General features: G+C 42.0%; 1 protein-coding gene across 1 annotated transcript; it reads left to right on the forward strand.

The window, feature by feature from the left end:
* Window positions 1-633: 633 nt before the first annotated feature.
* Window positions 634-25,098, forward strand: LOC113569246 (NACHT, LRR and PYD domains-containing protein 5-like). Its single transcript, XM_035526170.1, has 10 exons — window positions 634-730; window positions 2,343-2,456; window positions 4,059-4,172; window positions 7,303-7,357; window positions 7,771-7,975; window positions 8,833-10,636; window positions 11,886-12,056; window positions 19,121-19,294; window positions 24,417-24,463; window positions 24,554-25,098. Exons 1-10 carry the CDS (start codon window positions 663-665, stop codon window positions 25,096-25,098), a joined length of 3,297 nt encoding a protein of 1,098 aa, XP_035382063.1. The 5' UTR covers window positions 634-662.
* Window positions 25,099-27,037: the final 1,939 nt, after the last annotated feature.

The following is a 27,037-nucleotide window of genomic DNA, read 5'->3' on the forward strand; positions in this document are numbered from 1 at the left end:
TGGAATGTCTGATTGGGCATCATGGAGATTTATGATTTAAAATGTTTGAAATATTGTGACATAAAACAAATGATGGTGCACAGCTTTATGGGTATAAAGTTAATTCTAAATTCATTAAGAATAACTTTTTTGTGTGTATAACTGTTTTTGTGTATTCAGTGGAATATTTTAATGAAGCCATAACAGTGTGTTCAGTATTCTGTCATCATCACTGTTTCAGTTCTCCACCCACCCTGTTAATATCAGTGTTTACGTATGGTTCATGTTTCACATCATGTGTTTTATTTTTAATATGTTGATGTGAGTTTTGTCAGGATTTGATTCAGTGTGATTCACTCTGTGTGTATGAACTGTTGACAGGGAGCAGAGAGCAGCATCTCCAGTGTCCAGCTGTGTGTGTGTGTGAAGAGGAACAACTCCATGATGGAGCCTCATAACTCCAGCAGTGGAGGAGGAACCGCCAACCCACAGTGAGGAGTGTTCCATCAGCACTTAATCTGAGGAAACAGGAAGAGGGAATATTCAGGATAAATGAGATGTAGTGAAGGATGTAATTACTCAACACTTTCCTCATCTTCATCAGGGTAGAGAGAGCAGAGTCTCCAGCTCCCAGCTGTGTGTCTGTGAAGAGTGAATCACCTCCAGCACCCAGCTGTTTGTCTATGAAGAGTGACTGGTCCATGGAGTCTCCTCCTGTATTCAGCAGTGGACCTATGACCTCAGTCCTACGGTGAGTGATGCATTACACACTCAGATTCTTTCATAAGTGGGGTAGATTTGTTCCTCCCAGTGTGTGAGGGAGTGAAGTTACCCCAATATTACAACACTAATACCCCAGTAAACAATGTCACCATTCTACAGGTCAAACTAATAAGAGGGGTTTACCACATGTGTGTTTTAGTTTTAGGAAAAAGAGATTCAGCATCATCTACCCACACACACATTCTCCCACTCTCTCTTACTTGTAACGTGAGGCTCGCAATTCCAGCAAGCTGCCACCAGAGGGAGGCCATGAGCTGGGAGTTAATCAGTGCTCATTAGTCTGATCTCCCACAGGTGGCCCCACCCCTATATAACTACTTCACTAAGGACACTTTATGAAGCTTTGGCGTGCTGCATTTTATAATTGGTAATTTTTTAAGTGGAAATTTCCCAAGAAGTGTCTCTTGTCATCTTGCCTGTTCTGTGAGGGTCTTCCCTCATGTCTGTCATCTTGTTTCTTCTGGGAGAGTCCCTCTCCATTAGTTGTTTATTAGGAGGAGAAATGTCCTGTAGCAGGAGGTGTCGCTGTGTGTTTGTTGTCTGTCTTAGTTGCTTGTCTTTTGTTCTGTTTTCATTTCCTGCTGTGTTTATGGAGGGAAATGGAGTGTCCTGAGTCTACCACACACACGTAGTGGTTAGAGCTGCATCACCACACTAGTGTGGATGCTGGTTTGATTCTCAGACCAGACAAGTCACTTTGTTTTTCGTCAGAAGTGGCTGAGGGTTTTCTCACCCTTAAACCAATCCCATCTGGGGCTTTTCATCGCTATCCAGCCACACACACACACACACACACTAATCCCTGTCAGTCATCCTCAACCATTCCCCTGCTCTCCATCTCCCACTTATTAGTTAGAAGTCCTAGTTATTCTCCCCTTCATCTGTTGCCACATCCTCTTCATATTTAAACCAAGTTCTACTATCAGTGCTGTTTTAGTTTCTGGTAGCATTTGTGAGCTACTGCTGAACTCTTTTGTTTGTTTGTATTATCAAGAGTAAAAAGACTCCAAACCTACACTCATGTCTCACTCCTTCCCTGCACCCGTCATAGTAACAGAGCCAGTGCACCTGCAGAAGGACAGGTGTGTGTGTGTGTGTGTATAGTATGTTTGTGTAGTTGCTGAAGGACAGGTGTGTGTGTGTGTGTATGGTATGTTTGTGTAGTTGCTAAAGGACAGGTGTGTGTGCGTGTGTATGGTATGTTTGTGTAGTTGCTGAAGGACAGGTGTGTGTGCGTGTGTGTGGTATGTTTGTGTAGTTGCTAAAGGACAGGTGTTTGGTATGTTTGTGTAGTTGCTGAAGGACGTGTGAGTGGTATGTTTGTGTAGTTGCTGAAGGACAGGTGTGTGTGTTTGTGTAGTTGCTGAAGGACGTGTGTGTGTGGGGGGGTATGTTTGTGTTGCTTAAGGACAGGTGTAGTGTGTGTGTGTGTGTGGTTCGTTTGTGTTGCTGAAGGACAGCTGTTTCTAATCAAGTGTCCAGTGAGTGCAGGTACCAGGTGGAGTTGATTGGGTAAGAATGTTGTGGGTGTAATTGGTTGTTCTCTAATGTGATTTATTTTCACTATTCAATATCATCAGGAGGGGGAGTGAGAGAGCAGCAAATCCAGCACCCAGCTGTGTGTCTATGAAGAGTGACAGGTCCATGGATGAGCCTCTTGCATTCAGCAGTGGACCTGTGACCTCAGTCCTACGGTGAGTGACACATTACACACTCAGATTCTTTCATAAGTGGGGAAGATGTGTTCCTCCCAGTGTGTGAGGGAGTGAAGTTCCCCCCAATATTACAACACTAATACCCCAGTAAACAATGTCACCATTCTACAGGTCAAACTAATAAGAGGGGTTCATCACAGGTGTGTTTTAGTTTTAGGAAAAAGAGATTCAGCATCATCTACCCACACACACATTCTCCAACTCTCTCTTACTTGTAACGTGAGGCTCGCAATTCCAGCAAGCTGCCACCAGAGGGAGGCCATGAGCTGGGAGTTAATCAGTGCTCATTAGTCTGATCTCCCACAGGTGCCCCACCCCTATATAACTACTTCACTAAGGACTCTTTATGAAGCCTTGGCGTGTGGGATTTTATAATTGGTATTTTTTTAAGTGGAAATTTCCCAAGAAGTGTCTCTTGTCATCTTGCCTGTTCTGTGAGCGTCTTCCCTCATGTCTGTCATCTTGTTTCTTCTGGGAGAGTCCCTCTCCATTAGTTGTTTATTAGGAGGAGAAATGTCCTGTAGCAGGAGGTGTCGCTGTGTGTTTGTTGTCTGTCTTAGTTGCTTGTCTTTTGTTCTGTTTTCATTTCCTGCTGTGTTTATGGAGGGAAATGGAGTGTCCTGAGTCTACCACACACACGTAGTGGTTAGAGCTGCATCACCACACTAGTGTGGATGCTGGTTTGATTCTCAGACCAGACAAGTCACTTTGTTTTTCGTCAGAAGTGGCTGAGGGTTTTCTCACCCTTAAACCAATCCCATCTGGGGCTTTTCATCGCTATCCAGCCACACACACACACACACACACTAATCCCTGTCAGTCATCCTCAACCATTCCCCTGCTCTCCATCTCCCACTTATTAGTTAGAAGTCCTAGTTATTCTCCCCTTCATCTGTTGCCACATCCTCTTCATATTTAAACCAAGTTCTACTATCAGTGCTGTTTTAGTTTCTGGTAGCATTTGTGAGCTACTGCTGAACTCTTTTGTTTGTTTGTATTATCAAGAGTAAAAAGACTCCAAACCTACACTCATGTCTCACTCCTTCCCTGCACCCGTCATAGTAACAGAGCCAGTGCACCTGCAGAAGGACAGGTGTGTGTGTGTGTGTGTATAGTATGTTTGTGTAGTTGCTGAAGGACAGGTGTGTGTGTGTGTGTATGGTATGTTTGTGTAGTTGCTAAAGGACAGGTGTGTGTGCGTGTGTATGGTATGTTTGTGTAGTTGCTGAAGGACAGGTGTGTGTGCGTGTGTGTGGTATGTTTGTGTAGTTGCTAAAGGACAGGTGTTTGGTATGTTTGTGTAGTTGCTGAAGGACGTGTGAGTGGTATGTTTGTGTAGTTGCTGAAGGACAGGTGTGTGTGTTTGTGTAGTTGCTGAAGGACGTGTGTTTGGGGGGGGGGGTGTTTGTGTTGCTTAAGGACAGGTGTAATGTGTGTGTGTGTGTAGTTGCTGAAGGACAGGTGTTTCTAATCAAGTGTCCAGTGAGTGCAGGTACCAGGTGGAGTTGATTGGGTAAGAATGTTGTGGGTGTAATTGTTTGTTCTCTAATGTGATTTATTTTCACTATTCAATATCATCAGGAGGGGGAGTGAGAGAGCAGCAAATCCAGCACCCAGCTGTGTGTCTATGAAGAGTGACTGGTCCATGAATGAGCCTCTTGTAGTCAGCAGTGGACCTGTGACCTCAGTCCTACGGTGAGTGACACATTACACACTCAGATTCTTTCATAAGTGGGGTGAATGTGTTCCTCTCAGTGAGTGAGGGCGTGAAGTTCCCCCCAATATTACAACACTAATACCCCAGTAAACAATATCACCATTCTACAGGTCAAACTAATAAGAGGGTTCATCACAGGTGTGTTTTAGTTTTAGGAAAAAGAAATTCAGCATCATCTACCCACACACACATTCTCCCACTCTCTCTTACTTGTAACGTGAGGCTCGCAATTCCAGCAAGCTGCCACCAGAGGGAGGCCATGAGCTGGGAGTTAATCAGTGCTCATTAGTCTGATCTCCCACAGGTGCCCCACCCCTATATAACTACTTCACTAAGGACTCTTTATGAAGCCTTGGCGTGTGGGATTTTATAATTGGTATTTTTTTAAGTGGAAATTTCCCAAGAAGTGTCTCTTGTCATCTTGCCTGTTCTGTGAGCGTCTTCCCTCATGTCTGTCATCTTGTTTCTTCTGGGGAGAGTCCCTCTCCATCAGTGGTTTATTAGGAGGAGAAATGTCCTGTAGCAGGAGGTGTCGCTGTGTGTTTGTTGTCTGTCTTACAGTTGTGTGTCTTTTGTTCTGTTTTCATTTCCCTTCACTCCTTCTTCCCAGTAGTGTAGGGGGTAGAACAGTGTGGTCTTGCTCACCCACTCCTTCAGTTCAAACCCTCTCAGTTGTGTAGTTTCCTGTTCAGTTGTCCCTGTTCCACCTCATATGTGTTTGGGTCCATCTAGGAGGTCCTGCTTACCTGAACAGGTGGGACAGTCCAGCTCTGTGATAGTGACACTATAATAAAACAATAATGGTGGTTCTGGTATCATTAGTAATGGTGTAACAGTCCAGTTCTGTGATAGTGATGCTGTAATAATGGTGGTTCTGGTGTTATTAGTTTTAGAAACTGTGTGACATGCAGGTGGATGAGACGTCAGGATACAATTGCTGAGGACATTTATTAGACCGACTGGGGTAATAAAGAACCACACAGGACACAGACAGACTGGGGTAATAAAGAGCTGCACAAGACGCAGACCGACCGGGGTAATAAAGAGCCGCACAAGACGCAGACCGACCGGGGTAATAAAGAGCCGCACAAGACGCAGACCGACCGGGGTAATAAAGAACCACACGGGACGCAGACCGTCTGGGGCAATAAAGAACCACACGGGACACAGACAGACTGGGGCAATAAAGAACCACACGGGACACAGACAGACTGGGGCAATAAAGAACCACACAGGACACAGACAGACTGGGGTAATAGAGACATTGCAGAAAGGGGAAATTTAGCTAGTATCCCATATCAGTTAACTCCAGCCAGGCGTGTAACTTTATTGTGGAGTCTGTGGTACTGGAGACCCCCAGCCATACCACACAATGTCAGAGGGAAGGAACATTCCTTCACATTTCTAACCACAAAGATGGTACAGCCTCACTGACACAATCTGCAGGAATCATTTCCCATCTCCTACTGTTCAAAACCATCACAAAAGAAGAAGTCAGTCAAAAAATGTTTTTAAAGAATGATTTGATCTTTAGAAACCCTAACATCTGTCACATATGTGGGCAGTTTTTGGCTTTAAAAGAAAAATGAATCATAACTACCAAACTGAAAGATTATTGGACACAGTATGGAACAAATCACAAAAATGAAAAGATGAGAGATGATGAAAAGATGAGTTAAATTTGCTTAGAGAAGTTAAAGCTTTACTTGTTAATAAGGAATGTTGTTAGTGGTTCATGGTCTGAGCAGTGTGCAGTGGTGTGACTGACACCCCTCACCTCCTGACTCTCTCTGGGTCTGATCTGATGTCTGATTGATGTGTGACTGATTCCCAGTACAGCGACACAGAGATTCTGCACCAGGGCAACATGGAAATAAACGAAACATGTTTTAATACTGTAAACAGGTTTCATGATGTGTATCATACAAACACAACATTTAAAGTATTCATAAATGATCCGCAGCTGATCTCAGACCTGTGTTGGTTTTGTAGCACCACAGCAGGTTCAGTAAGATGAGGAACAGGACCAAACTCAGTCCCACAGCTAAACCAACCAGAACCAAGAGAGGAGGAATCACCAGCTGATCTCATGGGAACTGAACAAAGCACATGAATCACAAAATGATTTCTTACATGTTTGATCTATGCTGTCTTTTAAGTTGGTTGTTAAGAAACATTTAAATTCACTATTTTCTGACCCCTGAGACCCAGCTGTGTGGTGACTCTCCTCTCTCTGGGTGTTTACAGTAGTAGAAACCCTCATCTGACTTTGAGACAGTATGGATGGTCATTTCTCCTGCAGTCTGGGTCTGGATGAGTGATCCATCTTTATATAAATGAGCTCTGAGGTGTGATGTGATAGTGGGGTGAAGTAAACAGTGTAGAGTCAGAGGATCTCCCTCAGTCACAGGATGGACAAACTCTCCAGAATCACACCACCATCTAGACCAGAGAAAACACTTTACTCATCTGTTACAGAGAGAAGGATTCCAGCATGAACACTGAGTATTGCATAACAGGTTTGGGACACAGAATATAAATACAATACACCCAATCTTTGGAAAGTAGAATAATGTCACACACACACACACACACACACACACAGAGAGAGAGAGAGAGAGAGAGAGAGAGAACTGTTAGAGTAACAGCTTTCTTTATTAACCCTCACCCTGGTTCTTGGTCAGTATCTGATAGTTCTGATAGTGTTCACAGCCTGTCAGGCTTCACCCCTGATTATCCTGCCTGCTGCCCCACAGCCGCTCTGTTACACCTCTCTCTCTCTCTCTATCTCTTTCTCTCTCTGTTCTGGTGCCCTCTGTTCTGTGTGGATGGGGTGCATATAATTGTTTATGTTCCAGTGTTCATTTTCTTGTGTTTATTTCCCAGTATCTGGCGAAGCACCATTCACATAAACATTATTCTACATCACCAGAGTGAGGGCCAGGGGAAGCTTCTCTGGTTATTCTGCTCTACTGTCAGTACAGTGTTTGGGTTGAAGCCATGTATCACATCATCATCAGCATCATGTACACAACCATGAATTTAACTTGGATTCATGTTTATAAACTGTAGATTATCCATTAAAGTCTTTGATTTGTTTGTCCACAGTGACCAGAAGAAGCCTGAAAACATTTCTAAAGAAAAGCTGGAGTCAGTGTTCAAGGTGTGTAAGTGTGTGTGTGTGTGTGTGTGTGTGTGTGTGTGTGTGTGTGTGTGTGTGTGTGTGTGTGTGTGAGGAGGAGGGAAGGGTCTTTATCATTAGAGTGTGTTTGGATTACACATCATGATGAGACTCTGTGGTTTACTGGTTCATGCTTTACTTTAATGGCTTTTTGTAATTTAACTGATAATGAACGAAACTCAAACTTCACAAACTATTCTAACTTTCTAAAATTAACTAACATTTAAACTTTAAGATACAGCTCAGTTAATGTGATGCTTATGTTCTTTTATAAACCATAATGTGCACATGACCATCCAATCCCACTCAGTTCAGTCCTCTCTTCTGTTTAATTGATTATCCTGTGTTAAAAAGATCTTTATATAACACTAGTTTTACTGATACTCTTTATTCAGGAGCTGGAGGACAAAATCATCTCTCTGGTGAAGAATGAGCTGAAGAGATTTAAGAATCTACTGAGCTCAGATTACCCAGCATGCACTGAGAGACAGGTGGAGGATGAGGAGGATCAGAGCAGTGTCAGAGAGGGGGTGCTGGAGATCACACTGCACGTCCTGAGGAAGATGAACCAGAAAGACCTCGCTAACGCACTACTGACCAGTAAGAGTTCTGGGTCATGACATTATTACATTTAGCAGGTGCTTTTAATGAAGGAAAATCAATACTTACAATTATGAGTACAATTCAAGCAATTGAGGGTTAATGGTCTTGCTCATGTGCCCAACAGTGGCAACTTTGTAGTTGTGGGGCTTGAATTGACAACCTTCTGATTGTTGGTACAGTACATTAACTGCTGGACTATGTGTCATGTGTTTGCAGAATGCTGATGTTTTGAGGATGCATTGTTATTCTTTAGGGCTGAGATTTAATTTGACCAATGAGATTAGACCACCAATCACTGGCAGATGTTAATTTTTTTTTTCTATGTGCACATACACCCCCCCCCCCCCCAAAGTATCCAAGTATATGTTCATGAATGAATCATATGAGAGTTTGGATACAATTGCAATCAAGTTTACTCACAAGTGGAATAGTTCAAGTGGTCAGACACTATTTAATGTTAAAAGGATCACTTAAAATAAAGTGTCACTTTATTCTTTGGAACTGAGATTGGAACACAGGTCCTATCTCACAGATCACAGGTTGTTTCCCCCCACACTTCTTGTGTGTGTGGTGGAACCTCAGCTGGTTTCTAACTACTGACCATTCAGTTTTATTGATAACCAGTAAATATTATCAACAAAATAATGTATAATACAATGTCCATTGAAATCTTGAAATCTAAGGCTGTCAGTCCCTGAATTTACCACTGGACGTTTCATGCCCAATCTAGCAGGAATAAACAATCTATTTATAACAATCTGTTTATCTCTTTTCCAGTAACTCCTGTAATGAGTCTTTTATGAATGAATCTAAAAGAGATTAGCATGTGTTCTGTTGTCTTCCTCTTTTATCAGAACTGGCCCCTGCTTGCCACAGAAAGCTCAAATCCAAACTGAGGGACAAATGTCAGAAGATTCATGAAGGAATCTCACAGCAGGGAACCACAGCACTTCTGAATGAGATCTACACAGAGCTCTACATCACAGAGGGAGGGAGTGGAGAGGTCAATAATGAGCATGAGGTGAGACAGATTGAGACAGCGTCCAGGAGAACAGCAACACAGGAGACACCCATCAAATGCAGTGACATCTTTAGACCCTTACCAGGACAACTCAAAGCCATCAGAACAGTGCTGACTAAAGGAGTGGCTGGAATTGGTAAAACAGTCTCTGTGCAGAAGTTCATACTGGACTGGTCTGAAGGAAATGTAAATCAGGATGTTCTCTTGATATTCCCACTTCCTTTTAGGGAGCTGAATTTGCTTAAGGAGAAAAAGTTCAGTCTGGTGGAGCTTCTTCATCGCTTTTTCCCAGAAACATGTGAATTAAAACCTAAACATTATACCAGCTACAAAATTCTGTTCATCTTTGATGGTCTGGATGAGTGTAGACCTCCTATAGATTTCCAGAACAATGAGAGATTGAGGGATGTAACAGAGTCAACCTCAGTGGATGTGCTGCTGACAAACCTCATCAAGGGGAATCTGCTTCCCTCTGCTCTACTCTGGATAACCTCTCGACCAGCAGCAGCCAATCAGATCCCTCCTGAGTGTGTTGACCAGGTAATAGAGGTAAGAGGGTTCAGTGAACCACAGAAAGAGGAATATTTCAGGAAGAGAATCAGTGATCAGGGCCTGGCCAATAGAATCATCACACACATGAAGTCGTCAAAAAGCCTCTACATCATGTGCCACATTCCAGTCTTCTGTTGGATTGCAGCCACTGTTTTAGAGAGAATGTTGGGTGAAGCAGAGAGTGGAGAGATCCCCAAGACTCTGACTCAGATGTTCACACACTTCCTGATCTTTCAGCTCAGACACAAGGATCAAAAGTATGGACGAAGTATGAAAGGACGAAAAGGTCCCACTCACCCAGGTCACATGAGGGAAGATGTTTTGGCACTGGGAAAACTGGCTCTCCAACAGCTAGAAAAAGGCAACCTGATCTTCTATGAGGAAGACCTGAGAAACAGTGGCATAGATGTCAGAGAAATGACAGTGTATTCAGGAATGTGCACTCAGATCTTCAGAGAGGAGTTTGAGCTACAGCTGGGGAAGGTGTTCAGCTTTGTACATCTGAGTGTTCAGGAGTTTCTGGCTGCTGTATATGTGTTTATTTCCTTCATCTCCACCAACACCAATGTGCTGCAACAGAAACACCCTGGATTTTTCAGTATTTTCAAAACCCCAATGTCTGTCTTCCTCAACATTGCAGTGGACAAGGCCTTACAGAGTCAAAATGGACACCTGGACCTTTTCCTCCGCTTCCTTCTGGGTCTCTCATTGGAGTCCAATCAGACTCTCTTACGAGGCCTACTGACACAGACAGCAAGCAGCTCTACCAGCAAAGAGGAAACAGTCAAGTACATCAAGGAGAAGATCAGTGAGAATCCCTCTCCAGAGAAATCCATCAATCTGTTCCACTGTCTGAATGAACTGAATGATCATTCTCTAGTGCAGGAAGTCCAAACATACCTGAGCAGAGGAGGTAACAGTAGTCTCCATGGAGCCAGACTGTCTCCTGCTCAGTGGTCAGCTCTGGTGTTTGTGTTGCTGAACTCAGAAGAGGACCTGGATGAGTTTGACCTGAGGAAATATGACCCATCAGAGGAATGTCTACTGAGACTGCTGCCAGTGGTCAAAGCATCCAGAAAAGCCATGTAAGTATTTTCATTTAGAGATGAACAGTAGGTGTAGCAGGCAGTGGATGTTCTTGACTCAGAAGGTCTTCTGTGAAAAATGAAAAGGAGAGTGAGAGAGAACATTAGAGAGAGAGAAGGATAGAGAGATCCTACATTAAAGCACATGTAGGTGATTGAAGGCTCCAACACCAGGTGCTTAAGTTAAACCATAAAGTTGTGGAACATTGGAATGTAGTAACACTGTCCAGTGATTCATTAGTCTAAATGTATTAATGATGGTTAAATGAAATTTGATGTCATGGGTAGTTGTGTGTCTGTGTGTTGAGAATGGTCCTACATTTAAAACAGTGGCCAACAGTGTTTATAGTTCACACTCTTAGTGAAACAGACAGAAAATGTGCTGCGGTGTAACATACAGAAGTGTTCAAGTACGAACTATCAGTGTGTACACACGCACGCATGCACGCACACACACACACCACAGCACACAGTGTAACATACAAAAGGGTTTAAATATGAACTATCAGTTCAGCTTTCTGACCAACATTACAGTTCAACCACTACTGACCAATACAGAGAAAAGTGTATAAGGATGAGCATGACCAGTGTGTACACACAATATCTCAGACCACTAGTGAAAATGATTGTTTTGCATTTCTCTCAAGTTTAATACAATGCTTTTCTTTACAAATCATATAATCAGCATAAATTGTCTGATCAGTTTAAAGTTTTTTCATGAATTTCAGAAAGTGTTAGTATTTGGCTCTACTCAAATGCATGTAAGCACAGTTGTAAAACTGACCATATCAGTTCTTTTGTACAAAAAGTCAGATGTCCTTGAGTCCTCACACAAGCAGTGCAGGAGAAGTGAGTCAGTTCTGATCCAACTGAAACATGTGAACCGTCCTCCTCTCCCCAGTATTTTACTGCACACATACAGTCCATGAAGGACAAACTCCAGGGACACATTTCATGTCAACAGCAGACCTGACTGACTGTTGTGGTCTGCAGACCAACCATCCATTATTTGGTGACCTGTCTTTGTTTGCTAATGAATGTTATTTGTCATGTCTTTGTCCATTTTGTCTTTGATGAAGACACAGTAGTGTTGAAATGTTGCTGTGTTTGTAAAATTAAAAGGCTGAAAATGTATCAGTGTGTTCCAGACCTTTCAAGCTCTTCTTTACATTTTCATTAGCAGTTCAGATCTTTTAATTCATCATCCTCTGACTGAACTACATTATTTAATGTATTAAATATTTTACAGACTATCTGGCTGTGGTCTCACAGAAGAGTCTTGCAAATCTCTCACATCAGTTCTACAAACAGAAAACTCACTGAGAGAGCTGGAGATGAATAATAATGACCTGCAGAATTCAGGAGTGGAGCAGCTCTGTGCTGGACTGAAGAGTTCACACTGTAAAGTGGAGATTCTCAGGTGAGTTTCTGTGACTATTTTTGAATGTAAATAAAGAGCCATTTTAAAAAGGTCAGTGTCAACTCCCTTATAGTACAGTATTAAACAAACATTGCCAGGCAAGGCAATGCAAGGAAATATACACTTTTATATTATAAAGTTCTCTTCTCTAAATATTTCTAAATATTTTCTGTTGAAACCTCACTGCATTTCATTAAATGACCACACTGTGGAGACAAAGAGTTACATCTGTGATGCATGAGCAGATGTAGCCTCGAAGCGAGCGAAGAATGTATTCAGCTCGTTCGCCAGAGACTCATCCGCACTCATCAGTCCAGAGGGTGGGCTCCTGTAGTCCGTCTATAAGAGAAATATAACATTGTAAAGAGGAGACACAGATGAGTCCTTGTCCACATATACATTTGTATTTATTACAATGCTGCTTCAACTAGGCACTTTGGCATTTTGTCCACAAGCTGCATTTTTGGTCATCTGAGCGCAGACATTTAGCAAAATGTCTTACAGGATGAATATATTCAGAAACTCCAACAACAGTGTTGTAAAATGAAGCGTTCTAATGTAAGATTTTCACTGAATGAATTTATCTAGTTTATGTATGGAAACATTGTAAACATCAGTCATTCTAATCTCTCTGCAAATAAAAGCCCTTAAAATCTTAATTAAAACATTTAAAGCTGAACCATTGAGGTTCTGGACAAATTACAGGACACTTACAAGCACACATGATTCCCTTGTGTATTTGGGTGGGAGACCCTGTTCTCATTATGATTTACACCGTGTGTTCAACACATGTTGAGATGAGCTGAACTGACAGCCATGCTGGAGGAAAGAACGCAACAAGTTAATATTCATTCAATAGAACTGAAAGGTTTATTGGTTATTCCTTAAGATAAACCTGTGATCTCTCTCCATGGGTGTTTTTATGAAACATGTAGCTGGCTAATATTAGTAACCTTAAGCTTGCCAAGTTACAGTATAATGTTGGTTACGACACCTAGATACCTCACACTAACGTCATATTAGCTTGACTTAGGAGTGAATGTTGGCTGCTAATTTTTTCATCAAGCCAGAGACATCAAACTAAAATAGAACAGTGATGGTAGAAGACGTGGAGTCAGCAGAGAGAGAAACTGAGCAGACAGCTGACAGTAAACTCAGGACATCTGAACACAGTAGTGAGGAACAATGTTCAGCGCTGGACGAGTGAACCTGTGGACTTAATTACAAGAGATAAAGAAAGACACACAAGACACAGTAATCAGTAATCAGGAGATTAGGAGGAGAGAAGGAGTGAAGTGTGTGTGTGTGTGTGTGTGTGTGTGTGTGTGTGTGTGTGTGTGTGTGTGTGTGTGTGTGTGTGTGTGGTGCATAGCATGTGTGGTGTTTTGTATTACATCAGAACTTTAGATCAGACATTTCTGCACCCATAATTCATCATTTGATACTACATAATTCAGATGCACTGAGAATTATAACCACACGTAGAACTATAACCACACGTAGAATTATAATCACGTGTAGAATTATAACCAAATGTAGCAATATAACCACACGCAGAATTATAACCACTTGTAGAATTATAACTAAATATAGAATTATAACTAAATATAGAATTATAACCACACACAGAGTTTTTGGAATCTTGAAATACAACCTTTTTCGAGGGGATGAATCAAAGAATGGAAGATACTTGTAAGTGATATAAAATATTAAGTGCTGGACAGAAATGAAACCTTTCTCAGGTAATAATATTTATGTTTATGTAACCCACACCCTTGATTTATTGGTGATGATTCATTCAAATTGTAATCTTATGGGTTAATTAATGACTCCCTGACTGACCTCATGTGAATGTCTTAATCTGATAAGGAATTAAACAGTATGTATTTAGTTTATTATACACTTAACTTGTGTACCCTGAAATTCCTCTGTGCTGTAAGGCCATTTTAATGTGTCACCACAAGATGTTCACTGGTCCCATCTGTCCCCCCAATAAATATGTTCTGCAGGCCTCAACTGGACATTTGGTGCTAAAATGATTTGCCAGCCAGTAAATCAGACCTCACAGTTTAGTTCAGGGTCAATATGACTACTGTTTATACACAGTAAACCAGACCTCACACTGTTTAGTTCAGGGCCAATATGACTACTGTTTATACACAGTAAACCAGACCTCACACTGTTTAGTTCAGGACCAATATGACTACTGTTTATACACAGTAAACCAGACCTCGCACTGTTTAGTTCAGGGCCAATATAACTACTGTATATACACAGTAAACCAGACCTCACACTGTTTAGTTCAGGGCCAATATGACTACTGTTTGAAATCTTATTTATTATACAGATTGACACAAGTATGTTTCATTTACTGTTTATAATGCTTCACCTCAATTGAAACGTGTGTGTGTGTGTGTGTGTGTGTGTGTGTGTGTGTGTGTGAGAAAGAGAGAGAGAGAGAGAGAGCGAGAGCGAGAGCGAGAGAGAGACAGATCTATTATTTGTGTGTGAGACAGAACTATTATCTGTGAGTTTGTGTGTGTGTGAAATAGAGAGAAGCGAGAGACAGACAGATCTATTTGTGTGTGTGAGAGAGAGAACTATTATCTGTGAGTTTGTGTGTGTGGGAAATAGAAACTATGTGTCCAGGCTACATCCCACACATTATAGTAACATGGCTGTCTTTAGGGTTCACAAATTATGAAGAAAATCATCAGTATTATCTTACAGTGTTTGATAAATGGTAAAGGAGTGTTGGAGGCAGCCATCTTCAGTTGCTGGTTATTTCAGCTGCAGATGATTAGAGAGAGATACCAACCTTTATACATCTCTGTTATGTACCAGTGTAGGGGGAGAGACCACAACAGACACTTTATTCTGAGCACAAACCATTATTACTAAAAAGTGATAGAGATCTACAAACATGCCATCTATCTCTATGGGGAGTATAAGCCAGAATAAAAACCAAACCCAACACCTGCTCCACCCCAAACATGTCTTCATTACACATAAACCAGAAGAGGGAAAAGAAAATACAGTAGTAGATGTAACAAGTTCAAATCCACTCAGTGAATGTACAGTAATCTTCTACACCCATGATCTTTTATGTTGATACACACAGCCACACAATAGACTACGCTACCCAACACTGGCACAATGACCTGGGGGAGTTGTTCTAGGACAGAGCCAACTCTGGAAACTGAAGGTACAAATCTGTGTTCTATTAGCATGCCTGAGTTCAGTCTGTCTATTAAATCTTATCAGGCTGCAGTTATGGAGTGTTTGTAGTTTCACTGTAACTGTAGTGTGGTAGCAGCAGGGTGTGTTTGGGTGTGTGTAGGGCACCAGAATGGTCAGAAACAGTATAACACCATTATATGTAGTGAAGATAATGTTCCTAATATTTTTCTCAACTAAAACTGAGAGCACACGAAACAGCAGAAAACAGTTTGGTCTAGAAATACAGTAATAACCTTGTGATTGTTGCCCTTGTGTTTTTAGGAAGTCTATGTTGACGTATCAAAAAATGTCAATAGGTACAGTAAAAACAGTCCACAAATTTGTAAAAAATAAAGGTAGTAACATGAATATCCAAGAAACACTTGTATCCAGCAGTAACAGGAAAATATGTGACGTTTCTCAATTTGAGTGACAGTAATTTTATCCAATCACATATGTGGTAGGACAGCCGGGGCAGCAGAATATTGAATGACGTCATTACAGTGGCCAATAGCATCAGAGGAGCTGTTTTAACTTACTGAGGTGAAGAGAACTGTAGTGGATCATGAAAATGACAGAAAATCTCAAACTGGAATTGGAGGATATTTGCTGCTATGGTGATTTCCAAGAGAAAAGGAAAATACCAGAAAGGGACAGACAAAAAGTAAAAGTAGATGGACTAAGACAGACAGACAAAGCCTGTAAGATTTTTTCACTGAATCTCTGATCGTCAATCATGGCTAACAGCTAACTAGGTAATGTTAGCAAAGAAAGTCTAGCTATGTTGATTTGTTTAGTTGTTTACTGTTCAGCACAGATATCTAACCAGCTAACAGTCTCAACAATTTGACCAAACCGTCAATAAGCAAGATTGGATTGGACTTCTTGTCTTTGCAACAATCAAGTTAAAGTCTTTTGGAGAAATGCGGTTGGATGTTCACGTAGTTGCGAGCAGGAGGGAGGAGGGTGCGGGTGTGACGGGAGATTTGACGGGGATGTGATTTATAACATCTGGTGTTCATGAAGTACAGCTGTGTATTAATCAGTAGGTCCCCTACATCAGTTTAAACACATTTAAACCTTGTAGCTAGGTTACAGGTGGTTACTAGGTTACAGGTGGTCACTAGGTTACAACCGCGATCACGCTATCCGCGCTTTAGCGATTCACGGTCAAGTCATCCGCGCTTTAAATTCATTGCGCCTATATGCGTGATTTTACGGTATTTCGCTGCTCACCGCAATCTAACTCTTCCTAAGCAAAGAAACAGACTTGCGTATTTTTAAGAGCTTTGAAGGACATGCACGTTTACTACATTTAAAAGTACAAAATACAGTTTACTTGATTGAACTAGATTAATTGCATAATTACATTAAACACAATTGGTAATATATTTCTTAATAAGAAATATACATCTTAATAAGCATTGTGGAAAATGCTTTTTCTACATAATGTTTCTCAGAAGGTTATTATAGATCTTGACGGCCAGCTGAAACAGGGGTTATCACTAGTGAAATGTGGCAATTGTGCAGGGCAGGGGAACTCCAGGGGTGAAATATTCCACTGCCAATTGAATGGTGGCCCTTGGTCATCACCAGATCATGAATAAATCTATATTGAAGTTTTACATATTTTTCTGAATTTTAACAAAATGCAAAAACAGTTCCACTACCACATGTGAGTAGAAGCCCTTGACTATTAGCAGAGTAAGTTTGGACACTCACTGTACAATGTTCATAAATCCATATTAAAGTCAAACTACCTTTAGGTGAAATAATGCACTCATTTTGTATAGACTGAATTTGCAGAGTAAGTTTGGACAGATTTCACTCTACTATTTTTCATAAACTCCTATTAAAATAATAATACCTTTGGGTGAATTCATCTACTCATTTCATTCAGGTTGATTTTGGATATCTATTTCTCAGAAATGTCCCATAAAGCCAAGACAGTTCCATGACCACATGAGTACATTTATATTTACTTTTACAGCATTTGGCAGATGCTCTTATCCAGAACGACTTATCCAGAACAAAGAAAAGTGCTTTGTCATTTCCTCATAGAACAGATCCTAGCCAGTAAAGTAGGTTAGAGTGCAAGATACCAATGAACTAGAATACTGTTGAAATACAGGGATCAATGCTAATGTCTAGAAGTACAAAATACATTTAAGCTGTATAACAGACAATCAGTGCAATAAACAATAAGTACTAGAGTTAGTCAACACAGGAGCAGTCAACAGAGTAATAAACAAGTACTAGAGTTAGTCAACACAGGAGCAGTCAACATCAGAGTAATAAACAAGTACTAGAGTTAGTCAACATAGGAGCAGTCAGGGTAGTAAACAATAAGTACTAGAGTTAGTCAACATAGGAGCAGTCAACATCAGGGTAGTAAACAAGTACTAGAGTTATTCAACATAGGAGCAGCCAACATCAGTAATAAACAATAAGTACTAGAGTTAGTCAACATAGGAGCAGTCAACATCAGTAATAAACAATAAGTACTAGAGTTAGTCAACATAGGAGCAGTCAGGGTAGTAAACAATAAGTACTAGAGTTATTCAACATAGGAGCAGCCAACATCAGTAATAAACAATAAGTACTAGAGTTAGTCAACATAGGAGCAGCCAACATCAGTAATAAACAATAAGTACTAGAGTTAGTCAACATAGCAGTCAACATCAGAGTAATAAACAACACCCTACAATAAGTACTAGAGTTTCAGTTAGTCAACATAGGAGCAGGTTCAGTGGTCATTTAAATATTCCACAAACAGATGGATCTTCAGTCTGTGTTTGAAGACTGCGAGGGACTCTGCTGTCCAGACAGCACGCGGAAGTTTAATAATCCCATATTAAAGTCATACTACCATTAGGGGAATTCATGTACTCATTTACAATATGCTGATTTTGGATATCTATTTCTCAGAGATATTCCCATAATGACAAAATAATTCCACTATACTATATACTATGGAGTATGTTTTGATATCTGTTGTATCTACTGTAGTGTATATTGTAATATTGTATCTACTGTAGGGTATATTGTGATATCTGTTGTATCTACTGTAGGGTATATTGTAATGTCTGTTCTATCTACTGTAGGGTATATTGTGATATCTGTTGTATCTACTGTAGGGTATATTGTAAGGTCTGTTCTATCTACTGTAGGGTATATTGTGATATTTGTTGTATCTACTGTAGGGTATATTGTGATATCTGTTGTATCTACTGTAGGGTATATTGTAAGGTCTGTTCTATCTACTGTAGGGTATATTGTGTTATCTGTTGTATCTACTGTAGGGTATATTGTGATATCTGTTGTATCTACTTGCAGTCTAGCTATCTGTAATCTTGAGGAAAACACTTGTGAAAGTCTGGCATCAGCTTTGCAACTTCCAAAAAAAAGTATGCATCGCTTAGGATTCTTAGACTTTCTCTCTGAGTCACAGAAATGTGACAGTGTTTTAACTCCTGTTATCACAGCCAGATGCAGAATTCTGCCAAGATTTTACTGGCATCATCTCATACAGTCTGACATGTAACAGTCTTATAAGACCACTGAAATCACACAGTGTAAGTCCAGCTTTAGGGTTCTTCTGATGTAGTTTAATAGTGCACTAGAGTTCTGAAGGGCTGAATAAAAATAAGAGCTAAAATAAACACAGACAGCAGCAATCTGAAGAAGAGTGAACAAAACCATCTGCCATGGAGGACGCCAGAGAGAGATGAGCGTGGAGGAACCTCCAACTACAGTTACCAGCCTCTCTAGCTGCTCCATGCAGGCTGCTCTGGAAGTGCATCTCACTCTCTGTCTCTCTCTACCTGTTTCCCTCCTTTCTGCAGACTGTCTGGTTGTTTGGTCACAGAGGAAGGCTGTTCTTCTCTGGCTTCAGCTCTGAGGTCAAACCCCTCCCACCTGAAAGAACTGGACCTGACGTACAACCACCCAGGAGAGTCAGGAGTGAAGCTGCTCTCTGCTAGACTGGAGGATCCCCACTGCAGACTGGACACTCTCAGGTATGGAACGTTAGTGTGTGCTTACGTGTATGTGTGTGTGTGCACGTGTGTATTTCTGTGTGTGTTTATGAAAGAGTGAGAATGAGAAAATACTGAAAACTGAGTCTTCCATTCCTGAGTAGTGCAGTTCCCATATCATACTGTGGTGGCTGGTGAGTTCACTCTCCATCATTCTCCTGTAGGAACTGCTGAGTTTTAGTTGACATGCTACATTTCCTCAGCCTCCTCAGGAAGTACAGATGCTGTTCTGTCAGCAGTTTATAAACTCTGTTCCATTTTTTGAGGTTAGTTGTAATTCATTTATGAACCACAGGGTGTCAGTAGCAGCGAGTCGGTTCATGTGTGTAGCAATTGTAGAGTGAGAGAATACAACTCCAAGAGTTCTAGTTATTGTAGTTATTATAGCCGTTCTAATGCAGTTGTCTGCGTACATCTCATACCTTTTGAAAACATTGTGGTTGTGTGTAGTTTATTGCATTGTTATTTGTAATCACAGATCATTATTTGGTGGATAATGTTATTCTCTGTGAAGTTTGCTGCATTGTGTGTTGTGTATATCAGTACGTGTTGTGGCTGGCTTGTTGTTGATTTGTCTTTCATGTGATTCAGTTTCACGTTTCCTCCTGTTGTCAATAAAACTGTGAACAAGAGCTGAACATTTTCAGAGTTCTGATGTCAGGAGAGTGTTAACCTTCAGGTCATGCTGTGTATCATACATAAACAGAGGACACAGCAGATACTGTTGGGATTTCTTTATGATGTGGGGGGGGTGTTGTAGGTCCAGGTGAGGTCCTCACTGATGTGGGGTGTGTGTTGTAGGTCCAGGTGAGGTCCTCACTGATGTGGTGTTTGTTGTAGGACCAGGTGAGGTCCTCACTGATGCGTTGTTTGTTGTAGGACCAGGTGAGGTCCTCACTGATGCGTTGTTTGTTGTAGGACCAGGTGAGGTCCTCACTGATGCGTTGTGTGTCTTGTAGGTCCAGGTGAGGTCCTCACTGATGCGTTGTGTGTCTTGTAGGTCCAGGTGAGGTCCTCACTGATGCGTTGTGTGTTGTAGGTCCAGGTGAGGTCCTCACTGATGCGTTGTGTGTTGTAGGTCCAGGTGAGGTCCTCACTGATGTGGTGTGTGTTGTAGGTCCAGGTGAGGTCCTCACTGATGTGGTGTGTGTTGTAGGACCAGGTGAGGTCCTCACTGATGTGGTGTGTGTTGTAGGTCCAGGTGAGCTCCTCACTGATGTGAACTCCAGGAAGGTGAAGGAGTTCACCTCCATCTCTCCTGTCTGTAGTGGTGTGTGCTGTTGCTCCTCCTTCCTCCTTGGGTCAACAATCATCTTCTTGGTCTTGTCTGCATTCAGGGAGAGATTGTTGTCATGTCACCATGTCTGTCACCTCCCTCCTGTATGCTGTCTCATCCAGTGATCAGTCAAACCAGTTTGATGATGCTGGTGTTGTACTGGGTGGCCACACAGTCCTGGGGGGTCCCAGTGTTCAGTCCTTGTGCTGGATGTACATTGCCAGTTCTGACTGACTGATTCTGTCTGTTAGAAAGTTCAGCCCCCATTTACAGAAGGAGGGTGTGAGTCCAGTGGTGAGTGTTTCAGTCAGTTTGGTTGGGGTGACTGTGTTGACTGCTGAGCTGTAATCAGTGAACAGCACTGGAGCATAACTGTCCATGTCCTCCAGATGTGTGAGAGACGTGTGGATGTCAGTGCTGACAGTGTCTTCAGTGCACTGGTTCTGGTGGGCTGTAAACTGGTGGGGTCCTCTGGACAATAACGGACATTATAGTAGTAAGAATATAGACAATTAGGATAAGAATAATAAGTAGTGAGATGGAGAAAAATAAATAAAGAAATATGGAACAATAAGCAATTAATGTCTAGTGTGGTTTTCTAGAAGTCCTAGTCTGGTCCCGACGGTGTGCACATGACCGAAACTCTTCCTGTATGAGATCATCCATGAAGGGCAGCGGGGAAGTAGCTGTGTGGGGTGGAGGTGTGGGGGGCATCATGGGGTGGTGGGAGGAGCCATGGCAGCTGAGACAGTAACGTCATGACATCAGGGGTAGGTGAACCTCAGCAGACAGAGAGACTAGATTATTAGACATGTCCAGGTAGAGGGTGTGTAAATTAGGAAACTATGATGTGCAAAGATGGACTGTGGCAGAAATAGCTGTGGCAGCACAGCTAAAAGGAACAACAGGCATGATCAACACTCCGCCGCTCTCAGTCAACTAACTAGAGAGACAAAAGAGAGGTGAAGTGACAGCATCATCACATCCCAGTTTACCAGAACTCTCAATGCCCAGAACGATGTGTGTGTCTGAAATGGAGAGAGAGAGCGATAACTATTATCTGTGTGTGTTTGTGTGAGAGAGAGACAGAACTATTATCTGTGTGTGTTTATGTGAGAGAGAGACAGAACTATTATCTGTGTGTGTGAGAGAGGGAGAGAGAGAGAGAGAGAGAGACAGAACTATTATCTGTGTGTGTGTGAGAGAGAGAGAGAGAGAGAGACAGAACTATTATCTGTGTGTGAGAGAGAGAGAGAGCGCGAGAGAGAGACGGAACTATTATCTGTGTGTGAGAGAGAGAGAAAGAGATAGACAGAACTATTATCTGTGTGAGACAGAGAGAGAGAGAGAGAGAACTAATAACTGTGTGAGAGAACAAATAACTGTGAGAGAGAGAGAACAAATAACTGTGTGTGAGAGAGAAAGAGAGAGAGAAACACAACTATTACCTGTGTGTGAGAGAGAGAACTATTATCTCTGTGTGTGTGTGTGTGAGAGAGAGAGAGAGAGAGAAACAACTATTATCTGTGTGTGAGACAGAGAGAGACAGAACTATTATCTGTGTGTGAGACACAGAGAGAGAGAGAGAGAGAGAGAGAGAACTATTATCTGTATGTGAGAGAGAGAGAGAGAGGCAGAACTATTATCTGTGCGAGTGAGAGAAAGAGCGACAGAACTATTATGTGTGTGAGAGAGAGAGAGAGGCAGAACTATTATCTGTGTGTTTGTGATAGAGAGACAGAACTACAATCTGTGTGAGAGAGAGAACTATTATCTGTGTGTGAGAGAGAAATAGAGAGAGAGACAGAACTATTATCTGTGTGAGAGAGAGAGAACTATTATCTGTGTGAGAGAGAAATAGAGAGAAACAGAACTATTATCTGTGTGAGAGAGAGAGAAAGAGAGAAGGAGAGAGAGAGAGTAGCAGAACTATTGTGTGTTAGACAGAGAAAGAGAGACAGAACTATTATCTGTGTGTTTGTGATAGAGAGACAGAACTATTATCTGAGAGAGAGAGAGACAGAACTATTATCTGTGTGAGACAGAGAGAGAGACAGAAATATTATCCATGTGAGAGAGAGAGAGCCAGAACTATTATCTGTGTGTGAGAGAGAGAGAGAGAGAGAGAGAGAGAACTATTATCTGTATGTGAGAGAGAGAGAGAGGCAGAACTATTATCTGTGTGAGAGAGAGACAAAATTATCTGTGTGAGACCGAGAGAGAGAGAGAACTATTATCTGTGTGTGTGTGTGAGAGAGAGAGAGAGAGAGAGAGAGAGACAGAACTATTATCTGTGTGTGAGAGTTAACACACAGAAAATAGTTCTCTCTCTCTCTCGGTCTCAGATAATAATTTTGTTTCTCTGTCTCACACACAGATAATAGTTCTCTCTCTCTCTCTCTCTCTCTCGGTCTCACACAGATAATTTTGTCTCTCTCTCACACAGATAATAGTTCTGTCTCTCTCTCTTACACACACAGATAATAGTTCTCTCTCTCGGTCTCACATAGATAAAAATTTTGTCTCTCTGTCTCACACACAGATAATAGTTCTCTCTCTCTCTCTCACACAGATAATAGTTCTGTCTCTCTCTCTCTCAGATAATAGTTCTGTCTCTCTCTATTTCTCTCACACAGATAATAGTTCTGTCTCTCTCTCTCTCACTCTCTCTCACACAGATCATAGTTCTCTCTCTCTCACACAGATCATAGTTCTGTCTCTCTCTCTGTCTCACACAGATCATAGTTCTGTCTATCACAAACACACAGATAATAGTTCTGTCTCTCTCTCACACACAGATAATAGTTCTGTCTCTCTCTCTCTCACACACACAGATAATAGTTCTGTCTCTCTCTCTCTCACACACAGATAATAGTTCTGTCTCTCTCTCTCTCACTCATAGATAATAGTTCTCTCTCTCTCTCTCACACACACAGATAATAGTTCTCTCACACAGATAATAGTTCTGTCTCTCTCTCTTTCTCTCTCTCTCACACAGATAATAGTTCTGTCTCTCTGTCACACAGATAATAGTTCTGTTTCTCTCGCTCTCTCTCTCTCACACAGATAATATTTCTTTCTCTCACACATAATAGTTCTGTCTCTCTCTCTCTCTCTCTCACACAGATAATAGTTCTGTCTCTCTCTCTCACACAGATCATAGTTCTCTCTCTCTCACAAACACACAGATAATAGTTCTGTCTCTCTCGCTCTCTCTCTCTCACACACACAGATAATAGTTCTGTCTCTCTCTCTCACACACACACACAGATAATAGTTCTTTCTCTCTCACACATAATAGTTCTGTCTCTCTCTCTCTCTCACACAGATAATAGTTCTCTCTCTGTCTCTCTCACACAGATAATAGCTCTGTTCTGTCACTCTCTCTCTCTGTCTCACACACAGATAATAGCTCTGTCTCTCTCTCTCACACACACAGATAATAGCTCTGTCTCTCTCTCTCTCTCTCTCTCATACACAGAGAGAGAGAGACAGAACTATTATCTGTGTGTGTGAGAGAGAGAGAGAGAGAGAGAGAGAGACAGAACTATTATCTGTGTGAGACAGAGAGAGAGACAGAACTATTATCTGTGTGTGTGAGAGAGAGATACAGAACTATTATCTGTGTGAGACAGAGAGAGAGAGCGACAGAATTATTATCTGTGTGAGAGAGATAGAGAGAGAGAGAACTATTATCTGTGTGAGACAGAGAGAGAGAGACAGAACTATTATCTGTGTGTGTGTGTGTGTGTGTGTGTGTGTGTGTGTGTGTGTGTGTGTGTGTGTGTGTGTGTGTGTGTGTGTGTGTGTGTGTGTGTGTTTCTTTAGGGTGGAGCACGCAGGGGAGATCAGAATCAAACCAGGACTAAGAAAATGTAAGAAGTAAATGTAATGTACTCACACACACACACACTCACACACACAGTATTTGTGATCTCTCCTCTAATGTCTCTTCTTGTGTGCAGATGCGTGTGACCTCACACTGGACCCAAACACAGCACACACACGTCTCTCTCTGTCTGAGGGGAACAGAAAGGTGACGTGTGTGTGGGAGCAGCAGCAGCAGTCGTATCCTGATCATCCAGACAGATTTGATTACTGTAAGCAGGTTGTGTGTAGAGAGAGTCTGACTGGACGCTGTTACTGGGAGGTTGAGTGGAGTGGGAGGGGGGCTGATATATCAGTGACATATAAAGGAATCAGGAGGAAAGGACGCAGTAGTGACTGTGTGTTTGGATGTAATCTAAAGTCCTGGAGGCTGAGCTGCTCTGATAACAGATACACTGTCTGGCACAATAATAAGAGAACTGACATCTCTGCCCCCTCCAGCTGCAACAGAGTAGGAGTGTATCTGGACTGGCCCGCCGGCACTCTGTCCTTCTACAGCGTCTCCTCTCACACACACACACTCACACACTTACACACATTCCACTCCACATTCACTGAGCCCCTCTATGCAGGGTTTTGGGTTTATTATAACTCCTCAGTGTGTGTGTGTGAGGTAGAATAGCCTCCTGTGTCCTGGAGGAACACCTGACTCTGCAGGGAAACACACAACTGGTGAACATCATACACACATGCCTGCTGAGTATAAAATACACACACACGCACACACACACAAACACACACACTCTTTGCTCTTTCTCTCACACAAACACTCGCACTCTATAACTCTCTTGCACGCACTCTTGCACTCGCACACACACACAAAATACACCCCTATCTCTCACACACACTCCTCTACACACAACTAGTGGACATCATAATACACACATTTCCATACACATACACACACACCTCTCTCTTTCTCTCTGCCACACACACACACACACACACACTTTGCTCTTTCTCTCACACACAAACACACTCTACACTTCTCTCTTCACACATGCGCACACACAGACACACACACACACAACACCTTTCTCTCTCTCTCTCTCTCTCTCTCTCTCTCTCTCTCTCTCTCTCACTCACACAAAATACCACACCTGTATCAAAATACACCTGTATCTTTCTCACACACATACACACCTCTCTCTCACACACTCTTACACACACTACACTTCTTTCTTACACATACATGCTACACACCTCTCTCTGTCATACTCTATACCTCTCACTCTTTCACACACAGCACTCACACACAAACACACTCTACACTTCTCTCTTCACACATGCACACACACACACACACACACACACACACACACTACACTACACTACACTCTTTTGTGTGTCTCTCTCTCACACAGACACACAACACCTTTCTCTCTCTCTCTCACTCACTCACACACACACACACACACACACACACAAAATACACCTGTATCTTTCTCACACACATACACTCCTCTCTCACACACACTCTTACACACACTACACTTCTTTCTCACACATGCACGCTACACACCTGTCATACACTCTATACCTCCCACTCTTTCACACACACCACTCACTCACAAACACACAGTACATCTCTCCGTAACACACACATAATATACTTCTTTCACACAAACACACACAATCCACCTCTCTCTCTCTCTTACACGCACACACACATACTTTGTCTTTCACACACAAACATGCACTCTACACGTCTCTCACATACACACACAGCCTCTCACATGCACACACATAATATACCTCTCTCTCTCTCTCTCTCTCTCTCTCTCTCTCACACACACATGAACACACACACACACACACACACACGAACGAACACACACACACGAACACACACACCACCTCTCTCTTTCTCTCTCACACACACTCTTACACACACACAAACCCGCGGTAGATCTCTCTGTGTCACACACACACACACACACACACACACACACACACACACACACCACTCTCTCACACACACTATACTTCTTTCTGACACATACACACATCTTTCTCTGTCTCTTACACACACTACACCTGTCTCTCTCTGTCATAAACACACACGAACACACACCTCTCTCACACACACAAACACACAGTACATCTCTCTCTCTCACACACACACACACACATATTTTATGTCTTTCACACACAAACATGCACTCTATACCTGTCTCTCACACACACACAGCCTCTCACACACACACACATAATATACCTCTCTCTCTCTCTCTCTCTCTCTCTCAAACACACACACACACACACAGCCTCTCACACACACACACATAATATACCTGTCTCTCTCTCTCTCTCTCTCTCTCTCACACACACCTCTCTCACACACACAAACAGTACAGCTCTCTGTGACACACACAAAACACCTCTCTCGCTCACACACACTCACACACACACACTCTCTCTCTCTCACACCCCTCTCTCTCTCACACACACACAATACCACAAAATACACCTGTATCTTTCTCTTACACACATACACACACACCTCTCTCACACACACTCTTACACACACTACACTTCTTTCTCACACATACACGCTACAC

The sequence above is a fragment of the Electrophorus electricus genome, chromosome 5 (assembly GCF_013358815.1).
Source record: "Electrophorus electricus isolate fEleEle1 chromosome 5, fEleEle1.pri, whole genome shotgun sequence".
In the NCBI taxonomy this organism is placed as follows: Eukaryota; Metazoa; Chordata; class Actinopteri; order Gymnotiformes; family Gymnotidae; genus Electrophorus; species Electrophorus electricus.

Excerpts from the sequence above, each read along its gene's own strand:
- LOC113569246 (XM_035526170.1), top strand. The coding sequence starts at position 663 with ATGAAGAGTGACTGGTCCATGGAGTCTCCTCCTGTATTCAGCAGTGGA. Across the intron at positions 7,358-7,770 it reads AGCTGGAGTCAGTGTTCAAG|GAGCTGGAGGACAAAATCAT; the intron begins GTGTGTAAGTGT and ends CTCTTTATTCAG. Across the intron at positions 7,976-8,832 it reads CGCTAACGCACTACTGACCA|AACTGGCCCCTGCTTGCCAC; the intron begins GTAAGAGTTCTG and ends CTCTTTTATCAG.